Source organism: Neoarius graeffei, chromosome 28, assembly GCF_027579695.1.
Source record: "Neoarius graeffei isolate fNeoGra1 chromosome 28, fNeoGra1.pri, whole genome shotgun sequence".
Lineage (NCBI taxonomy): Eukaryota > Metazoa > Chordata > Actinopteri > Siluriformes > Ariidae > Neoarius > Neoarius graeffei.
Genome location: NC_083596.1, coordinates 45,233,082 through 45,257,395, shown reverse-complemented (window position 1 = coordinate 45,257,395; position 24,314 = coordinate 45,233,082). Strand labels below are relative to the sequence as shown.

Here is a 24,314-nt window from a genome sequence, read left to right as displayed (position 1 = left end):
TCAGCCCAAGGCCGCCCCACGTTAACCTAACTGCATGGGGGAAACCAGAGCACCTGGAGGAAACCCACGCAAGACACGGGGAGAACATGCAAACTCCACACAGAAAGGCCCTCGCCGGCTGCTGGGTTCAAACCCAGAACCGTCTTGCTGTGAGGTGACCGTGCTAACCACTATACCGCCGTGCCGCTGGTTGCCTTTGGTTTTAATGCATGTATTGGGGACTGTGAGAAGATGTTGTGATGATGACCTCAGTGACCTGGGAGCAGAATATGGAATTAGCAAGTCAGTAATGTATTGTGGAGCTAATCCATTGAGGGCTTTAAAAACAAATAGTAAAATTTTAAAATCAGTTCTGTATTTCACAGGTAGCCATGCAGCTCATCTAAGACAGGAGCGATGTGATGTCTTTTTTTTGTACCAGTTAAAAGTCTGACAGCTGCATTCTGAACCATTTGTAGTCTAGCCAGGGTGGAATGGGTCAACCCCATGTATAGAGAGTTGCAGTAGTCCAGCCAGGAAGTGATAAAAGCATGAATAACAGTTTCCGGGTCCTTATGAGATAAAAATGGCTTTAATTTGGCTATGGTTCTAAGCTGATAAAAGCTACCTTTCACAACACTACTGACTTGTTTGTTAAAATTCAAAGAGGTGTCCAAGAACCCACCAAGATTTCTAACTTCATTGTGAAAATTTGCAGACAGAGGACCAAGCACATTGGTTAGGCTTGAGACAGAGCTAGGAGGGCCAAATATAATGACATTAGTTTTGTTCTCATTTAGTTGTAGGAAGTTCCTCGCCATCCAGCATCTGACATCGTCTAGACAGTTAGAAAGGTAGTTCAATGAACAAGCACTGTTGGGTGTAACTGGTCGGTAAATCCTAGAGAGAACTTCTAGATAAATTAAGTATTTAGAAAACTTCTAGATAAATTAAATATTTACATATACAAATATATTGAAAAAAGATATGAAAAAAGTCCAGCAGGAGAGGTATTGCACATGGTCCAGTATTGCCTTTTGTCAGGCTAGGCTACTGCTCCTTCCCATCCTCTGTCCTCCCATTACCCTTCCTCCCCCCCAGAGAGGAGTTGTACAGTCTGATGGCGTGAGGGACAAAGAAGTTTTTAAGTCTGTTAGTCCTGCACTTGGGAAGGAGCATTCTGTCACTGAACAGGCTCCTCTGTTTGCTGATGATGGTGTGCAGAGGGTGACTGGCATCGTCCATGATGTTCAGTAGTTTATCCATAGTCCTCTTCTCTGCCACCATCACCAGAGAGTCCAGCTTCATGCCAACCACAGAGCCGGCCCGCCTGATCAGTTTGTCCAGCCTGGATGTGTCCTTCTTGGATGTGCTGCCCCCCCAGCACACCACGGTGTAAAACAGGACACTGGCAACCACGGACTGATAGAACATTCACAGGAGTTTCCTGCAGGACAGCAGCCTCCTCAGGAAGTACAGCCTGCTCTGTACCTTCCTGTACAGGTGGTACAGGAAGGTACATTTTTCAGGATTATACACTTCCTGTTTGTGTTACAATATCATTTAACTGCAATACAATATCATTTGAAACTTCGAGGTCAGGCAAAATCTCATTGTTAAAAAACAAACAAACAAACAAACAAACAATGGATTTAATTAGCTTGAAAGCTTGTCTCGACTGGGCGGCATGGTGGTGTAGTGGTTAGCAATGTTGCCTCACAGCAAGAAGGTCCTGGTTTTGAGCCCAGCAGCTGGCGAGGGCCTTTCTGTGTGGAGTTTGCATGTTGTCCACGTGGGTTTCCCCCACAGTCCAAAGGCATGCAGGTTATGCTAATTGGTGGCTCTAAATTGACCGTAGGTGTGAATGGTTGTTTGTCTCTGTGTCAGCCCTACGATGACCTGGCGACTTGTCCAGGGTGTACCCCGCCTCTCGCCCATAGTCAGCTGGGATAGGCTTCAGCTTGCCTGCGACCCTGTAGAACAGGATAAGCGGCTACAGATAATGGATGGATCGATGGATTGTCTAGATGTCCATAAGGAGCTTGGTTAAAGGTGCTGACTGCAAAGTTGAATTTGGGCAAAATGTTCTATTTCTATTACTGTTGGAGTTTCAAGAAGTTTCGCTGCTGCACATACCTTGTCCAGCATTTTACAATTCCAGAGATTACCAAAGCAAGTGAGCAACGATATCACGTGACCACTGTAGGGTGTTTGAACCAAATTACTTTTAACCAAAACAAGTTGGCATGGGCAAACATGGCAGACTCAGCTCTCTCATCAGCTAAAAGCCAACGGAAGGAAAAGGAAAGCCTGCCTAGTGGGTGCAACTGCAAGATAGAGCAAGGTTAGATGACATGTCATTTTTCTGGACAGATAACAATCATTCTAGTTAGTGCTTGGAGTTATACCCCTAATGTTTTCATTTTACAGGAAAGAAACGAGAACACAAAAACAGTAACAGAGAAAAGATATTATTTGCCTTTTGTTTCACGGATCTATTTACGAATGTTAACAACAAATTACATCCCTGCAACTCAAAACTCTCCGAGTTCAATGCAGAGTCACAATGTTACCTCAAATATATGAGGTAATGAAAGGGGAAAAAAAAGTCAAGAAATGTAGCAAGCTAAGCTACACCAACATAGCAAAAGTAGTTTACTACATCAGACCTGGGTATTCCAAGTACATAGTTAAGTGATAAACCTGGATAAGTTAGCTCAGAATAAGTGGTACTGAAAGCTATTTGATTCAGAAAACAATGACATTACCACCACACTACTGAAAAATGTAGTTACACTAGTGACGCCGTTACTTGTAGCAAAGCTACTGCCCAACACTGCTAGCTCAGCTCACTGAGGAAATGGGAATTGTGGCATACAAACACACAAATCCTCACTTCACCCAAACAAGGAGTTCTGTCACTTGCATACTCACATGCAAAACTGTATCGCACGTGTGCTCATAAGGTAAATTCACTCCTCACACAGACCAATTTTTTTGTTGCACGTGCAATATACGGTATGTTATATTATACAGCCCTGTAGACAGTCATACAGTGGTGCTTGAAAGACCTTAATCCAATCGAAATGTTGTGGAAGGACCTGAAGCGAGTAGTTCATGTGAGGAAACCCACCAACATCCCAGAGTTGAAGCTGTTCTGTACGGAGGAATGGGCTAAAATTCCTCCAAGCCGGTGTGCAGGACTGATCAACAGTTACCGGAAATGTTTAGTTGCAGTTATTGTTGCACAAGGGGGTCACACCAGATACTGAAAGCAAAGGTTCACATACTTTTGCCACTCATAGATATGTAATATTGGATCATTTTCCTCAATAAATAAATGACCAAGTACAATATTTTTGTCTCATTTGTTTAACTGGGTTCTCTTAATCTACTTTTAGGACTTGTATGAAAATCTGATAAAGTTTTAGGTTATATTTATATTTATGCAGAAATATAGACAGTTCTAAAGGGTTCACAAACTTTCAAGCACCACTGTATTTTGAGGGGTGGGGCGGTGCCACCCGTTTTGACACACCCCTGCCTTAGAATAAATGGTTGTTCCACAAGTCTCGCAGTGAGGGAGTTAAAAGTGAAGAATCATTAATTTATTCAAAGCGAAAGTGAAAGTTTCATGTGGTTTTACACAGTCAGGGCCCGTTTACACGAGGACGCTGTCGGGTAAAAACGACTAAATATTTTATCAGAAGTGCCTTTCGTTTACACGAGGACGGCGTTTCCGAGGCTGAAAAACGGATAAAATTGAAAACGCCTTCCAAAGTGGATAAGTTTAAAAACGGCCCCCATTGCGTATCCGTCTAAACTACCCAATACGCGAAACTCTGCTCGGATCTGCTCACGTCGGGTACGCGTTTACATCATACATGTGTCATATACTGTACATGCCAGCCCGGGAAGTAAGAAAGTAAGTGGGGGTGTCGTGGCTCAGATGGCTAAGGCATCATACCATAAAATCCGGGGACCCAGGTTCGGTTCCGACCCGAGGTCATTTCCCGATCCCTCCCCGTCTCTTTCTCCCACTCATTTCCTGTCTCTCTACACTGTCCTATCCAAAAAAAAAAGTAAGTGCATGTCTGATTACACCCGATCCAACAGACCTTCAAGCTGCTCTGTGTTTTAATGCAGTAGATGTGTTTTCCTGCTCACCCGCCCAGCTGGAGCTCCTCAGTTTGGTGTCACCAAGTTACACGCGCACACGCGTGTGCATGCACGCGCGCGCCGCCTATTCAAGCCGCTCGTGAAACCATAAACCCGAGACTGAAAACAAAACTAGCAGCCGAACGGGTTTATTTTGCTGAGATGGACACTGCCTTTTCTCTTCACCGAAACAAGAGTGAGTGTTACTTAATAAAGGCAGATTAAAAGAGTTTCGGTTTGCTCCTGCTCCTCCCTCGAGCACTACAGTACCTCAGCCGGACCGGTGTTCTGTAAAGTTATCCTAGCAAGTTCTCATACAGACCGTTTTATTATTCAAAATAAGTCATTACAAATTATTTGACTCGGCCAAAGACTCGACCAATACGCACAAAACATAAAAATCGGCAAATGCGTGAAATTCTCACCGATTTTCTATCAGCCCAGCTGATCGGTGGGACAAAACTACTGTTAAATTTTCCTACCCTCCTGGATTTCGCGCATGCGTAGTAGGCTTGGTAGGATAACTTGACAGAACAGCGGTGCAGATCAGACAAGACAGAAGACGTTGCGCATGCGTGCAGACATAGCGGAGACATTTATGCGTCACCGTATAGACGCAGATTTCCTCCTTGAAAACGGTCGTGTAGACGCGGAAAAAAGCGAGAACAAAAACGGACTTTTGCGTTTTTGTTTTATACCGTCCCCGTGTAAAGTGGGCCTCACTCTGAAGAACAGTTGAGGTAGGTGCTTCTTACGTAGCTGTATATACTCAAAATTTGTGCGTGTGTGTAAAATGTCAATGAATTAGCTAATCTGCACATGAGGTTTTACAAGTTTGTCTAAAATGTTTGGGATACCATCCTACTAATGTTATTACTAGTTACCTCTGCCAAGGAGGTTATGTTTTCGGTAGCGTTTGTTTGTTTGTTTGTTGGTTGGTTTGTCGGTTAGCAACATTACAGAAAAAGTTATGAACGGATTGCTCTGAAATGTTTTCCAGAGGTGTGACTGGGGACAAATAACAATTCATTAAATTTTGGTGGTGATCCAGATCACCGTCTGGATCCTGGAACCTGAGTGCTTGACAGAAACTATCTATGCAAATAACTACCGAATAGGCTATATATTAAAAAGAATAACTAAAAGTTGTAAAACCATGAATTAATGACTTTATTACTCGGATCAGTGTTTTTAAGAGACGTGTGTACTCTTTTGTTGTCACAATTCATTCCTATTCTCATTAAAATTTTTCAGTGAGAAGTTAAAAAGGAAAAGGTGGCTTAAAGTAGCTTTTGGATGTGTTTGACTTTTATACAGTTACGCCTTGTTCTGAATGTCAGCGGGAGGAACCTTTTTCATTCAGAGGCAGATATAAAAACAGAATGTGGTCGAGTCAGTCATATGGGTTGACATAACAGGGATTCCTGCACCTCTGCTGGCACAGACTGGTTCCAGAGAGCTGAGGAAAGTCCCTGCTGTGCAAGAACTGCCTCCAAACCTGTCAACATGGTGAAGGAATTTTGGTTTCAACTTCTATAGCACAGAAGGGCATGGAGCCATACTGGCTTTATAGTGAATTTAAAGTCCCTAAACCCCACTTTTGTACAAAGCAACAATCGTTATGTTGATTGACCATGTGTTTTCGAACCATAGCTGATCCAAAAGGCCATAAATTGATGGAAAATCAATAAGATCAGCCAATTTTCACGGAATCTGCTGAGACTAAACCAGAAGATCCCAAAGGGGTGCGTGATGTCACACGTGTAACAATCCAGGTATCAATTTCGTTCCCATGCACAGCAGTAGTTAGACCAGTCCCAATACGGAGTCATGTTTTAGAAACAATTCTGATAGTGATTGGGATTCTTATATGTCGGATGAAGGGGCAGAAGATTATCAAGGATATTCTGGAGTAAATGGTTATCTTTTCGCGCTCCCAAGACGAGAAACTGCCAGTTCACGACAGTCCCACTCACCGCCGATAGTGCACCACCAGCCAGAGAGAATTGGAAACACAGATTGGTTTGTGGATTTTTATTCTAAGCTGACCACTGCAAAATATCGAGAAAATATTTACATGTACCTCAATAAATGCAGAAATATAATCTTTAAAACGTATACTTATTCAGTGTAATTACTGAAAGAAAATATGAAGTGGGCGATAATAGAGGAATCAACGAACTGTCCAAATGTCAGATCAAATGTCATTTATTAAATCAATGGGTTTCTTTTTTGCTCCAATAATTCCCATGTGGTGGTGATGAACACTTAATGGCTCAGATTTATTATTAGTAGGCGACATGAAATCTGCCTGCTTTGTTTGCACAAACCTCACCTGCTATCGCTTTAGATTAGTGTCGTTTCTTGGAAATTCATGAACTGAATGTCCTGTTGTATATGGATTTGAACATCCAAACACAACTCAGTACTTTCCCATTGTTATTTTTGTAAAATTCCATCAACAATATCCGATTTCAGTGCGTAAACAAGCATGGAGTCAGATAAACGGAAATGACCCATGCACACAGAGGCGATTCTAGAGTCTGTTGTGGCCCCAAGCAAAAATTTCCAGGGGACCCTTCTGACCAGTGTTCATCACCAATCTGCTATAAATAATCTAACACCAAAGAAAAATGTATGAAACCAAAGTTTTTTAAATTCCAAATGTGAAAATACAATGGTAAAGAACAATAAAAAACAAAATAAGCCCTCAGGCCCCGACTCTCAGGGGGCCCCTGGGCCAGGGGGCCCCAAGCAGTTGCCTGCCTTGCCTGTTCACAAGCTGCGCATCTGCATGCACGATGTCATGTGAGATTATCCCTGAGGCAAGGCTGCCTTTTTCCGGGACCCGGAAGCCGCGATTTATTGATAGGTTTGTGCTTGACAGTAAAATAACAAATAATTAATATCATTTCTCCCTGCTTTTTTAATTCATTTTGGTCATTACTAATGATGTATTCATTTTAAAGCATTACAACAGGGCATTACATACACTTTAAACAGTCATTGTATTCAAAAGTGACACAAAAGAGGAGTGTGTGAGCCCCTCTAGTGGCTGTGTGCAGTACAATTGTAAACCATTTTTGCTACTGAATGGCAAAGAAGCCATGCAGTGTGTGTGACAAAGTGTCCAGAAGAACTGTGGCTGGTTCTGCAAGATGCCCAGTAAAACCTACAGCTCATTTCCTTATAAAACTGCACTAACTGGACCTGAGACTACAATTTTTTTTAAAGCAAAGTGTCATCTCACACCAAATATTGACTCTGTTTCATTTATGTCTTACTGCTTACTGTGTACAGTATTTTTTTTTTTATTTTGAAACAGTTCATTTCATTATTTTAAGGCATTTTTGGTCTACAGCATTTCTTTACATGTGCCTAAGACTTGGCGGCATGGTGGTGTAGTGATTAGCATGGCCACCTCACAGCAAGAAGGTTCCAGGTTCAAACCCAGTGGCCGGCGAGGGCCTTTCTGTGTGGAGTTTGCATGTTGTCTGCGTGGGTTTCCCCCAAAGACATGCAGTTAGGTTAGGTTAGGTTAGGTTAGGTTAATGTGGGGCGGCCTTGGGCTGAAGTGCCCTTGAGCAAGGTACCTAACCCCTGACTGCTCCCCGGGCACTGTACTGTGGCTGCCCACTGCTTCAGATGGGTTAAATGCAGAGGATGAATTTCACTGTGCTTGAAGTGTGCATGTGACAAAGAAAGGTTTCTTCTTCTATTGCATATCTTCACAAATTACTTCATTACTGTCAAGTTAAATTGACTTTATCTCCCCCAGTGGGGCGGCACGGTGGTGTAGTGGTTAGCACTGTCGCCTCACAGCAAGAAGGTCCGGGTTCGAGCCCCGTGGCCGGCGAGGGCCTTTCTGTGCGGAGTTTGCATGTTCTCCCCGTGTCTGCGTGGGTTTCCTCTGGGTGCTCCGGTTTCCCCCACAGTCCAAAGACATGCAGGTTAGGTTAACTGGTGACTCTAAATTGACCGTAGGTGTGAATGGTTGTCTGTGTCTATGTGTCAGCCCTGTGATGACCTGGCGACTTGTCCAGGGTGTACCCCACCTCCCGCCTGTAGTCAGCTGGGATAGGCTCCAGCTTGCCTGCGACCCTGTAGAACAGGATAAAGTGGCTAGAGATAATGAGATGAGATGAGATGAGATGAGATGAGATCTCCCCCAGTGTCTTTCCTTATGGTAGATACATTTTATAGGAGTTAATTGGTTAAAAATGAAAGGACATGGTTGACGATTGATGATTTTATATGTGACAGTCGAGTCAAAGCATGCTGCAACAGAAGACATATGGTCGAGTGTAACTTCTGAAAATACAGTAAAACAAAGTATGGTTGAAGAAAACTTACAAGAACAATAGATGTCTGGCAGAAGTTCAAAACAAAAGCTGCTTGATTCTTCAGAGATTGTATATAATTTGCAGACAATATCGGTATAAATTACTGACTTATTTAAATCATACGTCATGATCCATGATGTCGACGCTTCAGAAATAATGGCCAAATACATTTTTTGTTTTGTATTTTACAGCATATGCTTTCAGTTAATCCATGTTTCATGATTTAAAGTGGACATGCTAAGAGATTATTTGTCTTTATTCACAGGAAAGATGACCACAAGAGTATCGTTAGGGAAGAAGTACTTCATTCTTCTAACTGGAAAGACATTGAAGTCTGATGAACACTTCATAACTCGGCTCAAAAATGAAGCAAACTGGCTGGAGAAGGTGGAGACAGTGAGTGCGTGTGATTTCATTCTGGCTTTCTGCCCTGTCGTTTCACAAGCTGGAACTGACATTGAAGCAGCCGTGAAAAAGCTTCATGATACTTCAGGTAGTCGACCATCTTTTCAAAATTATTTGTTGTTCAAACTCATTTTAGTGTATGTAATGTGTGTGTGTGTATAAAATAATATTTGCATGTTTTTTTTTTTCTCTCCCGCAAAGCTACAAAACCTGCTGTTCTGGTGGTGCTCCATCACACGTTTGATCCAGAGTATGCTGCACCAGACAGCAGCAGAGCTGTAAACACAGAGAATATAATCACCTTCGACTGTCTGTTCCATGAAGATCAGGGATTACTGCAGTGCAAGAAAAATGATGATGTCTTTGAGTCCATTAAAATGCAGACAAAACCACCGGTATTTAATTAATCTTTGAATCAAAGCATTTTAATGAATCTTTACTTTGTCTTTATACCTTGAATTCCCATGAATAAGGGGTGATGTTTATTCTTTAAAAAAGACAGTACTAAAAATGAATGCATGCAAAAACAGTGATTTACAGTGAAGTGATATTTACACCTAGAATTATTCATGAAGCAATGTGACATCTTATTAGCATTTATACTGTATATAATCATAATCGTATAATGTACAATTGTAACTTAACATCACCAAAAACTGCTTACAGTGCAAATGCAACAGCGTAACAGTAACCATACAACAACATACTGCTCAGCAACTGGGGAGGGAAAACGCAGAGCTTAAATAGGGTGAATAAAACGGGTGTGGGTAAACACAGGCAGTGAGGCAGACGATAAAGGAAGGAATTCAAAGGCAAGGCTAGGGGCTTAGGCGATAGAGGAAATAACTTCAGATCTGTTAACTCTATTTGCTCATGCTGTGAAGGAAATGGGAGGGATAGCCCACTCCAAAATTCCTGTTAGTACTACTACAGCTGAATGGCCAGCCCTTTGTCCTGTGTTGTGATTAACCATGACTAGTTTGGCTCTTCAGGAGGTAACATGCATGCTCAACAGGGTTACCATCTGGTGATTGTCTTAGGCTACATCCACACGACAACGGCAACGAGATTTTTTTTTTTAAATATCGCGTCCACATGGGCAACGGATCAGTAAAATATCAGGCACATATGGCAACGCAACGCTTGCTGAAAACGATGCAATACACATGCCACACCTCTACGTGCGCTGTAAGACGGTCCCATCGGAGACACCAGAACAATAGAAGAAGTACGGCGCATGCGCATAAACCCCTTCTTCTACCCGGCGTCATAGACATATAAACATAGACGCCGCATTGAGCCTGGTGGCCCGTTGCTGGGATACGTCAGAGTGTCCGCCATATTGGATGTGGCAAATCTTCCCCGTAAACCAATGCAAGTAAATGGACTGAACTTCATAACGCCCCTTTCTACAATAATGTTTAACTCAATGCCTTTTATTCACCCATTAAGACACACACGTATATATATGGGAAACAAACAGGCATCAAAACAACATATATAACTTTTAATGTGATGGTTATAAATAGTGTGCGAAATACCCGTCAATATTCCGTGGGAGGTGTGACCTAAATTTCCTCAACACTTTTTTTTTTTTTTATTCTGCTGCTACTATCGTAGGCTACTAACGATATCTACACATCAAGGCATGTTTTGGAGCTCAGCGGGGATCGTGTAGAATAATGTGCTGTGCTTACGCTGCTGAAGCCGTGCCGTGCTGTCTCCGCATTACTTTCATTAAATGCCGTGCAGATAGGCTATAAGATGTCTCCAATAACAATTTTTGCAATATACAGTGCTATATGGAAAAAAACTCAATTAAACCATATTACAATGGGATTGCTCCATGTGATTGCTTCACAGTCTGACATGCTTCCAATCTCTTCTATTTTTGAGTGTGCCATCACCATCTGACAGCTGGTGGTGAAATTGGTTGGGTGGGCTATGAAATAAATTATAAATTTATTTATAAATTATAAATTGTTTGGAGACAGGTTTCACCGAGTGGCTATTATGCGCGAGACTTCATATTAGCCACAAAGTCAGAAAAATTTGTTCGTAAAATTACGTTATAATGACCAAATACAATGAAAAGTATTTTTCCAGTCTCACCTGTGAAAGGTGATCTTGTTTGGACGGTAAACCTGTTGGTACAGTTAAACACAGCACATGAATGAGGCATCTTTATTCTCCGCTTTGCCTCATCCAATATGGCGGCGAGGATGACGTATGATTCTATGCGGACGGCGGCGTCTATGTTTATATGTCTGTGCCCAGCGTGAAGCACTCTCAGTCATGTGGTTGTGACGCCATCGTAAACAAATCCGTTCTACTCATCCAGACGACTTCGCAACGGCGCCGTTGCCAGATCTTTCCACTTCGGAACCCATTCTCAAAAGATTTCATTTTGGGGCACCCAAAACGCCGGTGCCGTGTAGATGCCAGGCTGAAACGATAAACAATTTTATCAGATTCACCCGAATCCATTGCCGTGTGGACAGGGCCTTAAACAGTCCAGTCTTAAACCTTCCATTTTTCCCCTGATGAAGTCCTTTGTTGCGTTGGCAGTGTGTTTTGGGTCTCTGACTTGCTGCATGATGAAGTTCCTCCCAATTAGATTGGATGCATTTCTAAATCAAATAAATTGGCAGACAAAATATTTCTGTAGACTTCTATCATGAGTTACATCATTAGTAGATATCTGAGCCCATTTCCGAAGTAGTCATGCAAGCCCAAGCCATGACACCACGTCCACTGTGCTTGACTGATGAGCTCGCATTGTATGTACATGTTCAAATCAAATCTGAACTTCAGGATTCTAGTAATTCCTGTATCTGTGTTGTTCACTGAATATTTCAATGGATATATCTGTTTTAACTTGTTTTGTTTTATTAGATGCAAAAAGCATTAATTCTCATGAAAGGTAACATTTATATATCTATATGTATATATAATATTAACTGGAATTATTTTTTCAAAAATTAAGGTTATGATGAATGTAAAACAGTTACGAGACTTGATTTTGCTTTTTAGAATGGAAACCTAAAATCAGGGGTAATGAACAAGGACCTTCCTCTCAGGTGAGTATGCAAACATACAGGTTACTAAGAATAACAAAACACTATCACAATTTATTATTTTTTCTCCTGCCTCCTCTGTGTTGACAGTTGTTTCTTGCTCCTTTTTTTTCCTTTCAGAAAAGTACTGTAGAACAGATTTTCGTCAACTCAGTCAATTAGCAATCAAAATACGTGGTCCAATCAGCTTATTTACTAGATTCCTTTTAGGCAAAATCATTTGTTTCTGTGAGATTTTATGTTTTTATTTCTAAGTATATCTGTGATTTTTGTACTCCGATACCCCATTCCATTCCAGATTTAGTCACCCTGTGCCATTATGGTAACCTCCACTGTTCTAGGAAGGCTTTCCACTAGGTTTTGGAGTGTGGGATTTGTGCTCATTCAGCTAGATGAGCATAAGTGAGGTCAGGCACTGATGTTGGGTGAGGAGGCCTGGGGTGCAGTCAGTGTTCCAGTTCATCCCAAAGGTGTTGAGTGAGGTTGAGTATGTTGCACGAGACAGCAGCAGAGCTGTAAACACAAAGAATATAATCACCTTCGACTGTCTGTTCCATGAAGACCAGGGATTACTGCAGTGCAGTCAAAATGATGGTGTCTTTGAGTTCATTAAAATGCAGACAGTACCACTGGTATTTAATTTCTCTTTTCATCAAAGCATTTTAATGAATCTTTACTCTGTCTTTATATCTTTGAATTCCCATGAAGAATCAGCATTACTTTATTAATCCCTAGAGGGAAATTCAAATTTGCTACCAAGCTCCTGAATCAGAGAAGAAATAAACATGTCTAAAAATAGAAGATAAAATCATCTGAAAAAAGAATAAATAAAATAAAATAAGTTTAAATAAGTTCAATAACTTAAGTAAAAGCAAAATGAAGTGATTTTACAACCCCGTTTCCAAAAAAGTTGGGACAAAGTACAAATTGTAAATAAAAACGGAATGCAATGATGTGGAAGTTTCAAAATTCCACATTTTATTCAGAATAGAACATAGATGACATATCAAATGTTTAAACTGAGAAAATGTATCATTTAAAGAGAAAAATTAGGTGATTTTAAATTTCATGACAACAACACATCTCAAAAAAGTTGGGACAAGGCCATGTTTACCACTGTGAGACATCCCCTTTTCTCTTTACAACAGTCTGTAAACGTCTGGGGACTGAGGAGACAAGTTGCTCAAGTTTAGGGATAGGAATGTTAACCCATTCTTGTCTAATGTAGGATTCTAGTTGCTCAACTGTCTTAGGTCTTTTTTGTCGTGTCTTCCGTTTCATGATGCGCCAAATGTTTTCTATGGGTGAAAGATCTGGACTGCAGGCTGGCCAGTTCAGTGCCCGGACCCTTCTTCTACGCAGCCACGATGCTGTAATTGATGCAGTATGTGGTTTGGCATTGTCATGTTGGAAAATGCAAGGTCTTCCCTGAAAGAGACGTCATCTGGATGGGAGCATATGTTGCTCTAGAACCTGGATATACCTTTCAGCATTGATGGTGTCTTTCCAGATGTGTAAGCTGCCCATGCCACACGCACTAATGCAACCCCATACCATCAGAGATGCGGGCTTCTGAACTGAGCGCTGATAGCAACTTGAGTCGTCCTTCTCCTCTTTAGTCCGAATGACATGGCGTCCCTGATTTCCATAGAGAACTTCAAATTTTGATTCGTCTGACCATAGAACAGTTTTCCACTTTGCCACAGTCCATTTTAAATGAGCCTTGGCCCAGAGAAGACGTCTGCACTTCTGGATCATGTTTAGATACGGCTTCTTCTTTGAACTATAGAGTTTTAGCTGGCAACGGCGGATGGCACGGTGAATTGTGTTCACATATAATGTTCTCTGGAAATATTCCTGAGCCCATTTTGTGATTTCCAATACAGAAGCATGCCTGTATGTGATGCAGTGCCGTCTAAGGGCCCGAAGATCACAGGCACCCAGTATGGTTTTCCGGCCTTGACCCTTACACACAGAGATTCTTCCAGATTCTCTGAATCTTTAGATGATATTATGCACTGTAGATGATGATATGTTCAAACTCTTTGCAATTTTACACTGTCGAACTCCTTTCTGATATTGCTCCACTATTTGTCAGTGCAGAATTACGGGGATTGGTGATCATCTTCCCATCTTTACTTCTGAGAGCTGCTGCCACTCCAAGATGCTCTTTTTATACCCAGTCATGTTAATGACCTATTGCCAATTGACCTAATGAGTTGCAATTTGGTCCTCCAGCTGTTCCTTTTTTGTACCTTTAACTTTTCCAGCCGCTTATTGCCCCTGTCCCAACTTTTTTGAGATGTGTTGCTGTCATGAAATTTCAAATGAGCCAATATTTGGCATGAAATTTCAAAATGTCTCACTTTCGACATTTGATATGTTGTCTATGTTCTATTGTGAATACAATATCAGTTTTTGAGATTTGTAAATTATTGCATTCTGTTTTTATTTACAATTTGTACTTTGTCCCAACTTTTTTGGAATCGGGGTTGTATATACAATGATTCCTGTATACATATATTGCACCTGAGTTAAGGATACAGTATACATGGTAAGACAGTGTACCACAGTTATACAGTGGCATTGTACAGCTCGACTGCAGCAGGTAGGAATGATTTCCCGCATCTCTCAGTTGTACAGCGTGAAAGAATCAGCCGTTTACAGAACGTGCTCCTGTGGCTGATCAGCTCCTCATGTAGCGGGTGGGAAGGACAGTCTAAGATCATTTTTATTTTGGACAGTGGCCTTTTCTCCAACACCACTGTCAGAGAGTCCAGTTCCATGCCTTCAACATGGCCGGCTTTCCTGATGATCTTATTGAGTCTGTTAGTGTCCTTCACCTTCAAGCCGCTGCCCCAGCAGATGACAGCGTACAGGATGGCACTGGCCACCACAGACTCGTAGAACATCCACAGCATCGTTTGGTAGATGTTGAAGGACCTCAGCCGTCTCAGAAAATAGAGACGGCTCTGGCCCTTTTTGTATACCGTGTCCATGTTTTTGGACCAGTCCACTTTATTATCCAAGTACACCCCCAGGTACTTATATTCCTTCACCACATCCACACTGACCCCTTGGATGTTAACAGGGTTCACTGGAGCCCTGATTCTCTTCAGATCGACCACCAGTTCTTTCGTCTTCGTCATGTTGAGCTGTAGGTGGTTCTTCCTGCTCCACATGACAAAGTTGTCCACCACCGTCCTGTACTCGCTGTCATCACCACCAGTAATATGTCCAACCACTGCAGAGTCATCAGAAAATTTCTGGAGGTGGCAGGTCTCCATGCAGTCATTGAAATCAGTGGTGTAGAAAGTGAAAAGAAAAGGAGAAAGGACAGTCCCTTGCAGAGCCCCGGTGTTGCTGATCACTTTGTCTGACACACAGCACTGCAAGCGCATGTACTGTGGTCTGCCAGTCAAATAATTCTCAAACCAGGACACCAGGGGGACATCCACCTGCATCGCTGTCAACTTCTCACCCAGCAAAGCCGGCCGGATCTGCTCCAGCATGAGTCTCTCAAGGGTCTTCATGATGTGTGACATCAATGCCACGGGCCTGTAGTCTTTGAGGTCACTGGGACGTGGCTTGTTCGGTACAGGGACGAGGCATGATGTCTTCCACAGCACGGGGACCCTCTGAAGACCCAGGCTCATGTTGAAGACATGCTGAAGTACTCCACTTAGCTGGAGGGCACAGGTCTTCAGGACCCTGGGGCTAACACCATCTGGGCCTGCTGATTTTCCTGCATGGAGTCTCTTCAGCTGTCTTCTCACTTGCTCCTCGCTGATGATCGGTGTGGGGGAGGGATGAAGGTGATTCTTGGGGGGGGGGTGCTCAGCCAGGGGGTCTGTTGAGGAGGTGTGAGCGAGGTCATGAAATGGGGATGAGGTTGGGCAAGAAGAGGCAGGGGAGGGGAGAGAATGTGAAGTGTGTGGTTGTAGCCATCCCGCAGAAGAGTGGTGGTGGTGGGTTGGGGCCACGCCATCAAATCTGTTGAAGTAAAGGTTCAGCTCATTCGCCCTTTCCACATTGCCATCCACTTCTTCACTGTTGGTTGGCTTGTAACCAGTGATGGTCTTTATTCCACTCCACACCTCTCTCATGTTGTTCTGTTGGAGTTTCCACTCCAATTTCCTCCTGTACTTTTCCTTGGCCTCCCTGATCATTGCTCTCAGTTCATGCTGTACTTCTCGTACCTCCTCCTTGTTGCCCGCTCTGAAAGCCCTCTTCTTCTCATTTAAGAGGGCTTTGATGTCCTTCGTTACCCATGGCTTGTTGTTGGGGTAACAGCTGACAGTCCTAGCTGGGACAATGGTGTCCACACAGAAGTTGATGTATCCCGTGATGCACTCTGTGAGCCCATCAATGTCGTCTCCGTGGGGCTCATACAGTGTCTGCCAGTCTGTCACCTCAAAGCATCCCTGCAGTGTCTCACTGGCCTCGTCTGTCCATCTCCTCACTATCTTTGATGTGGTGGGCAGTCTCTTCACCAGAGGCACATAGCAGAGGGAGAGGTAAATCAGGTTGTGGTCTGACCTGCCCAGTGGGGGGAGGGGGGAAGAGCTTTAAGCCTCTTTAAAGTGCATATCACGGGTAAATTCAGGAGCAAGATCAATGTAATTCTCCTATTTTATATTAAACTTTGGTCAAATATCTGTCACATTTTGCATTTTGTGCAATTTTTTTACCTTGCACAATACCAGAAAAATTCAGTTGAAATCAATCCATTTGAGGCGAATTGGTCCGCCTCTGAAAAAACTTGGCATTTGGATTTCCCGGCAAACATTGATTTTCGTGACGTCACGTGCGGGACGCCTCCTTCTGAATCCTACGTCAGCGCTGGTTTGTTTATGAGAAAACGACCTGGTGGTTTTCTGCAAATTTCTTCAACGTTATCACGTAATTATTAAAATGGTTAACAGATGTATCGTAGGAGGGTGTAGCAACACCAGTCTTGATGGGATTAGCACTCATCGTTTCCCAAAAGACCGGACAATGAGAGAGAAATGGGAGCGCTTCGTGCGAGGCTCCTGGAAGCCGAGGACCACAGCAGAGCCGAGAAAAAAAACAAGAAAATCGGCGATTCACAAGTTGACTGTTGCCAGGGTAGGAAATAAGAGAGACTATACTCTAAATTAGGCATTCCTGTGTTTGTATGGTACACGGATAATGTTATTTATTGACACACACAAAGGTAAACAACACGAAAGCGCTGGGTGATAATACACTTACTTGGATTAGATTAGGTAGAACTTTAGTGATCCCTTTGGGAGGGTTCCCTCAGGGGTTCCCTCAGGGAAATTAAAAACCTACAGTCCACAGCCTGGTAAAAAGCAGCCAGAGTAGAGTATAAAGTAACGTGTTTAAAGTCCCCAGAAATGATGATAAATGCCTCAGGGTGCTTTGTCTGCAGCCTTGCTGTGACAGAGTGAATCCCCTCACATGCAGCGACTGTGTCTGCCCTCGGAGGGATGTAAACACAGATGGTGATGCTAGCAGCTCCAAGTCTGGGCAACATAAGACTGTCTTTACAGAGAAATGTCCCGGGTTACACCAGCGGTTTGTCACGTTAATGATGAGTCCCCCATCTTTGCCTTTCCCGCATGCTTTAGTGTCTCTGTCAGCTCTCACAGCAGTGAATCCCCGCAGGTCCACGCTAGCATCCGGTACAAGGTGTGTTAGCCATGTCTCCGTAAAATTAATAATCTGCTCTCCCAGTAAATCTGCTGGTTGTTCAGCGTGGATAGCTCATCAACCTTATTCGGCAGCGAGTTCACATTCCCCATGGTACCGGAGGGAATGGATGGTTTGTAGCGCTGCCGGTTGTCCGCTAGCCTAGCCTTTAGCTTAGCCCCGGCTTTGCAGCCCCTGAGTTTCCTCCTCAACTTGGCCGGGATGGGGTGTCGTATCCTGGCTCGTCCCATTGTTTTCAGGGCCAGCAGCTCCTCTCTCGAATAAGCGAGAAAACTGGCTCCTGGTTACGTGTTAAAGTTAAAAATATGCATGGGATATGAAGAAAAGCACACTATGTCTTCGTAAGAAGAGCAGAAAAGTAAAAAGGTGGAAAAAAAAGAGGTTTAAAGAGCTAAAAACTACAGAGCTACTGGAGAGGCAGTCGTCTCACACAGCACCCAAGGTCACATTTTCTTTACATTTTACTTCACATGTATCAAGGGATCTGCGTGTCAGGGCTTGAGATCTTGGGACCTGTCAAACACATTAAATGTATCTACAACCCTGCTTAGCCGATTCCATGTGTGTAGCTTATGAAATCTTTCTCCTACAGTAGTCAGTACTCTTCTAAATGAAATATATAAATACATAATAGTAATTAGAAAAAATATGATTTATGTAACAATAGATAGATGATCATTGATACATGAATCCATGGGTTTAGAAGCTGAAGGTGACAATTCCATATTTCAATGCAAAATTGCTAGCTACTAAACTTGGTTTACACAGGCTGTGCACTGAAACCGTGCAAGCTCTCGGAGCCTGCTGGCAGTTCCGCAGGTGACATCACGAATCTGGCTCCAGACTCCCTTGGGATTTTTCCAGACGCATTTTGTTATTTTATTTTGTTTCTGCTGTAGACAGATGGCCTTGTGTAAAATTACCCTTCTGGATGAGTGTGTAAAGGGACATACTTTCATATAAAAAAAAAACGAAATTGGTCCAGGATATGCATTTTCAACCTTCCACTTTCCCCCTGATGAAGTCCTTTGTTGTGTTGGCAGTGTGTTTTGGGTCTCTGACTTGCTGCATGATGAAGTTCCTTCCAATTAGATTGGATGCATTTCTAAATCAAATAAATTGGCAGACAAAATATTTCTGTAGACCACCATCATGAGTTACATCATTAATAGATAACTGAGCCCATTTCAGAAATAGCCATGCAAGCCCAAGCCATGACACCACGTCCACTGTGCTTGACTGATGAGCTCGCATTGTATGAACATGTTCAAATCAAATCTGAACTTCAGGATTCTAGTAATTCCTGTATCTTTGTTTTTCACTGAATATTTCAATGGATATATCAGTTTTAACTTGTTTTGTTTTATTAGATGCAAAAATCAGCCATCAACTTCAAAGGTAACATTTATATATCTGTATATATAATATTAACTGGAATTATTTTTCAAAAATTAAGGTTATGATGAATGTAAAACAGTTACGAGACTTGATTTTGCTTTTTAGAATGGGGCCGTAAAATCAGGGGTAATGAACAAGGACCTTCCTCTCAGGTGAGTATGCAAACATACAGGTTACTAAGAATAACAAAACACTATCACAATTTATTACTTTTTCTCCTGTCCTCCTCTGTGTTGACAGTTATTTCTTGCTCCTTTTTTTTTCCTTTCAGAAAAGTACTGTAGAACAGATTTTAGTGAACTCAGTCAATTAGCAATCAAAATACGTGGTCCAATCAGCTTATTTACTAGATTTCTTTGAGGCAAAATCATTTGTTTCTGTGAGATTTTATGTTTTTATTTCTAAGTATATCTGTGATTTTTGTACTCCGATACCCCATTCCATTCCAGATTTTGTTACCCTGTGCCATTATGGTAACCTCCACTGTTCTAGGAAGGCTTTCCACTAGGTTTTGGAGTGTGGGATTTGTGCTCATTCAGCTAGAAGAGCATTAGTGAGGTCAGGCACTGATGTTGGGTGAGGAGGCCTGGGGTGCGGTCAGTGTTCCAGTTCATCCCAAAGGTGTTTAGTTAGGTTGAGGTCAGGGCTGTGGAGGCCACTTGAGGTCTTCCACTCCAAACTTTGCAAACCATGTCTTCATGGAGATTGCTTTGTGCACAGGGGCACTGTCATGCTGGAACAGACAAGGAAGAAACAACACAAATAATCTGTGCAATTGTGTGCTTCCAACAATAGCCTGGCAAAGAACCACATATGGGTGTGGTCAGGTGTCTGCATATTTTTGGCCATGTAGTATATTTATTGAAACAGAATGTGCTTTTATTTAAAAATACTTGTAGTGTGTGTGTGTTTTTATATATATATATATATATATATATATATATATATATATATATATATATATAATGATGCATTATTATAGAACATTCATTAAAAATAACTTCTATGTCAACAGCCATGTGACCCAGGGGACAGTCAGGCCAATCAGAAGATACCTGAATATGAACATGCTTCTGGTAAGTGTTTGAACTTGGTAAGTTGTTTTACTGGTGATCTGCTTTCATGACCATAGCACACATGCACAAATAAGGCACAAGTCTACAATGTTGTGTATTCTTGGTTTTTTTGTGACACTTGGTACAGGGGATTATGTGGCTTAGACCGCATGTTTGTCAAAAGGGGTTGGGTTTGGATGAATATATTTTCAGGAGGTGTGGTGAGGTGTGCTGCTGAGATAACCAGTCAAATAATTCTCTTTAAGCCAAGTGTATTCTGTGACCTAATTGTACTGAAATAGGTTGTGCCTTGTAATGATAGCCAGCTTGCTGATACAACTTATAGGAAATGTCTTTTCATAGATTTTATGTTGATATCATATGATAATATAATTTAAATGCACAGATGTGAATACAAGTGGTGCGTTTTTATTTTCAACACCAGCAGTCCAAAATACCAAATCACTTAAAAACATACAAGTGGTTCAATGTAGTGATGTCAACCAAATGCAGAGAGCAAAAGCATGGACTATAAAATGAGCAGAAGGTCATTAATGAACATGGACAGAATAATACAGCCTTAGAAGTCATGTTTATAGAGCACTAAATTCTATACATTACAAGATGCATTCTATATTGTACAGTTTAGGCATTTCATGAAAACTGATTCATTCAATCTCAGTGCATGAGCTGGATTTAAACGTTTTCAGAATGTGCATGCTTTTTTACCAACAGAAAAACTTGACACAGAGATTACACAATTGGAAACATTTGAAAAGGAAGAAGTTGAAAATAAAATGGAGTCACTTCTGAATGCAGGTAAGTGGTCAGACTAGTAATTTTATTGGAAGGTGTTTTATTGCTAACACACACACATGAGGGATCCACAGGTGATATTTTTAAGACTACATGGAAAGCTCATCCTCTGCTAAAATTTGATTAAAATGTGGTAATTGAAATATTTTCTCATGTAAACAGTTATAGTCTATATTATAGATCACGCAAGCTGAAATACAATACTTTAATGAATCACAATATCAAATATTCATCTTGGTGCAATATAACACTGTTCATACATTTTAAAGCAAACTGTTTTCGGTGGACAGCACAGCCTCTGGGGAAATGTCCATTGAAGCCACTTGTGTTCACTTTCGGTTTTGATAAGAATATGATGATGGAATGAAAGAAATTTGTTTGCCATTTGTTTAGACTCAGATATCAGGGATATTTTTTTTTCTTGATTCCTATCTCCAGTGAAAATTCTCCTCTGACTGAAAGTCAGAATTCATCACAAAAATAGAAATGACATTTCTTGCTTTGTTGTAGATTTTTGAGTTAATTCTTGCAACTAAACTGAGGCTGATGTTGCTGGAGGACTGGATCGGCTTGCACTTTACTTGAGTGTTTACATTTTATGCCGCTTTGTACTTCTGCTCCACTCTGTCAAAGGGGCAAATATTGTACTTTTTAAAAACCCCATTACGTTTGTCTGACAGCTGTAGTTACTATTTCCTTTTAAGATTACAATTTTTATACGCTTCCTTTCCAGGGAAGCCATGTGTGATTGGTGATTTTGAATTTGAATGTTTGCGATAAACTGAAGGATTAAATGTTCCTTTATGGTTAGAGAAATTATCCTACTACTTGGGCTAAATTAACTATTTTTAAAACCCTCTTTAAAAAAAAACTACTTTTAAAAACCCACTTTATTATTTAAAGTGGAAATGCTAAGAGATTATTTGTCTTTATTCAAAGGAAAGATGACCACAACAGTATCGTTAGGGAAGAAGTACTTCATTCTTCTAACTGAAAAGACATTGAAGTCTGATGAACACTTCGTAACTCGGCTCAAAAATGAAGCAAACTGGCTGGAGAAGGTGGAGACAGTGAGTGCGTGTGATTTCATTCTGGCTTTCTGCCCTGCCGTTTCACAAGCTGGAACTGACATTGAAGCAGCCGTGAAAAAGCTTCATGATACTTCAGGTAGTCGACTATCTTTTCAAAATTATTTGCTGTTTAAACTCATTTGTGTGTGTGTGTGTGTGTGTGTGTAAAATAATATTTGCATGTTTTTTTTTTCTCTCCCCCAAAGCCACAAAACCTGCTGTTCTGGTGGTGCTCCATCGCACGTTTGATCCAGACGATGTTGCACCAGACAGCAGCAGAGCTGTAAACACAAAGAATATAATCACCTTCGACTGTCTGTTCCATGAAGCTCAGGGATTACTGCAGTGCAAGAAAAATGATGATGTCTTTGAGTACATTAAAATGCAGACAAAACCACCGGTATTTAATTAATCTTTGAATCAAAGCATTTTAATGAATCTTTACTGTGTCTTTATACCTTGAATTCCCATGAATAAGGGGTGATGTTTATTCTTTAAAAAAAGACACAGTACTAAAAATGAATGCATGTAAAAACAGTGATTTACAGTGAAGTGATATTTACACCTAGAACTATTCATGAAGCAATGTGACATCTTATTAGCATTTATATATAATCATAATAGTATATAATGTCCGATCGTACCTTAACATCACCAAAAACTACCCACAGTGCAAATGCAACAGCGTAACAGTAACCATACAACAACATACTGCTCAGCAACTAAGGAGGGAAAACGCAGAGCTTAAATAGGGTGAATAAAACGGGTGTGGGTAAACACAGGAAGTGAGGCAGACAATAAAGGAAGGAATTCAACAACGTGCGTGTGGAGATGTGGGCTCAGGCCTCAGTCACATTGTGGTGCTTTCAGAATTGTTGTGCATGGCGTCAGTTCCAGAATTTGATCAGAGTTTTGTCATGCAGTCAGCTTCTTTATATTCTCGTATAGTTTCAAGGTATGCCTTAGGGATTTTCCTCTGTTTAACAGTTACAGACGAGCCTGGGTGTTTGCAATTTGTGGCCTGGCCAGAATGGGGGTGGGATGCCTCAGAATTGAGATTTAAGTCCAATAGTCCAAATCCAAACAGGAAGTAGGAGTTCCGAGTAGAGGGATGTGTCCCATAAGTGATTTAAACAGTGTTCACTGGGTACATATTGCAGATGATGTTGGTTCTCTGGCTGCATAAGCATACATCCATGGCAGGATGGGTTAAGTGTTGACCAGTCTCAATATCAGTCTGAGGATCAGTAAAGCCAGTGTCTGAGTATTTTTTATCCAGTCTTAAACCTTCCACTTTTCCCCTGATGAAGTCCTTTGTTGTGTTGGCAGTGTGTTTTGGGTCTCTGACTTGCTGCATGATGAAGTTCCTCCCAATTAGATTGGATGCATTTCTAAATCAAATAAATGGGCAGCCAGAATGTTTCTGTAGACTTCTGTAGACCACCATCATGAGTTACATCATTAGTAGAAAACTGAGCCCATTTCAGAAGTAGCCATGCAAGCCCAAGCCATGACACCACGTCCACTGTGCTTGACTGATGAGCTCGCATTGTATGAACATGTTCAAATCAAATCTGAACTTCAGGATTCCAGTAATTCCTGTATCTATGTTGTTCACTGAATATTTCAGTGGATATATCTGTTTTAACTTGTTTTGTTTTATTAGGTGCAAAAAGAATTAATGTTCTTGAAAGGTAACATTTATATATCAATATGTGTATATATAATAACAAATATAATTTTTTTTTCAAAAATTAAGGTTATGATGAATGGAAAAGAGTTAATAGACTTGATTTTGCTTTTTAGGATTATCCAGAAGTGACAGTAGTAATGAGCAAGGACCTTCCTCCCAGGTGAGTATGAAAACACACAGGTTACTTAGAATAACAAAACATTGTCACAATTCCTTACTTTGTCTCCTGTCCTCCTCTCTCTGAATCTGTGTTGACAGTTGTTTGTTGGTCTTTTTTTTTTTCCCCAGAAAAGTACTGTAGAACAGAAGTCAGTGAACTCAGTCAATTAGCAATCAAAATACGTGGTCCAGTATACTTATGTCCATAGATTTGTTTAAGGCAAAATTATTTGTTTCTGTGAGATTTTATGTTTTTATTTCAAAGTATAGCTGTGGGTTTTATTTGTTTATTTTTTTACTCCAACACCCCATTCCGTTCCCAATTTAGTCACCATTTGCCATTATGGTAACCTCCACTGTTCTAGGAAGGTTTTCCACTAGGTTTGGGAGTGTGGGATTTGTGGGATTCAGCTAGAAGAGCATTAGTGAGGTCAGGCACTGATGTTGGGTGAGGAGGCCTGGGG

At 41.4% G+C, this 24,314-nt stretch overlaps 1 protein-coding gene across 5 annotated transcripts in view; it reads left to right on the top strand.

The window, feature by feature from the left end:
* The window catches only part of LOC132875727 (uncharacterized), a 45,966-nt gene that overhangs the window by 15,862 nt on the left and 5,790 nt on the right, over window positions 1-24,314 (top strand). For 2 of the 5 annotated variants that reach the window (XM_060912737.1, XM_060912739.1), the window contains exons 2-9: window positions 8,746-8,973; window positions 9,087-9,280; window positions 11,781-11,808; window positions 11,919-11,965; window positions 19,030-19,057; window positions 19,163-19,209; window positions 20,073-20,133; window positions 20,848-20,931. In XM_060912737.1, coding sequence (XP_060768720.1) covers window positions 8,751-8,973; window positions 9,087-9,280; window positions 11,781-11,808; window positions 11,919-11,965; window positions 19,030-19,057; window positions 19,163-19,209; window positions 20,073-20,133; window positions 20,848-20,931 — 712 coding nt within the window. In that variant the 5' untranslated portion in view covers window positions 8,746-8,750. Of the gene's footprint in view, window positions 1-4,858; window positions 4,878-5,485; window positions 5,647-6,053; window positions 6,160-8,745; window positions 8,974-9,086; window positions 9,281-11,780; window positions 11,809-11,918; window positions 11,966-19,029; window positions 19,058-19,162; window positions 19,210-20,072; window positions 20,134-20,847; window positions 20,932-24,314 lie in introns of those variants that run through there. The other 3 variants (XM_060912738.1, XM_060912736.1, XM_060912740.1) reach the window with 3 other exon arrangements.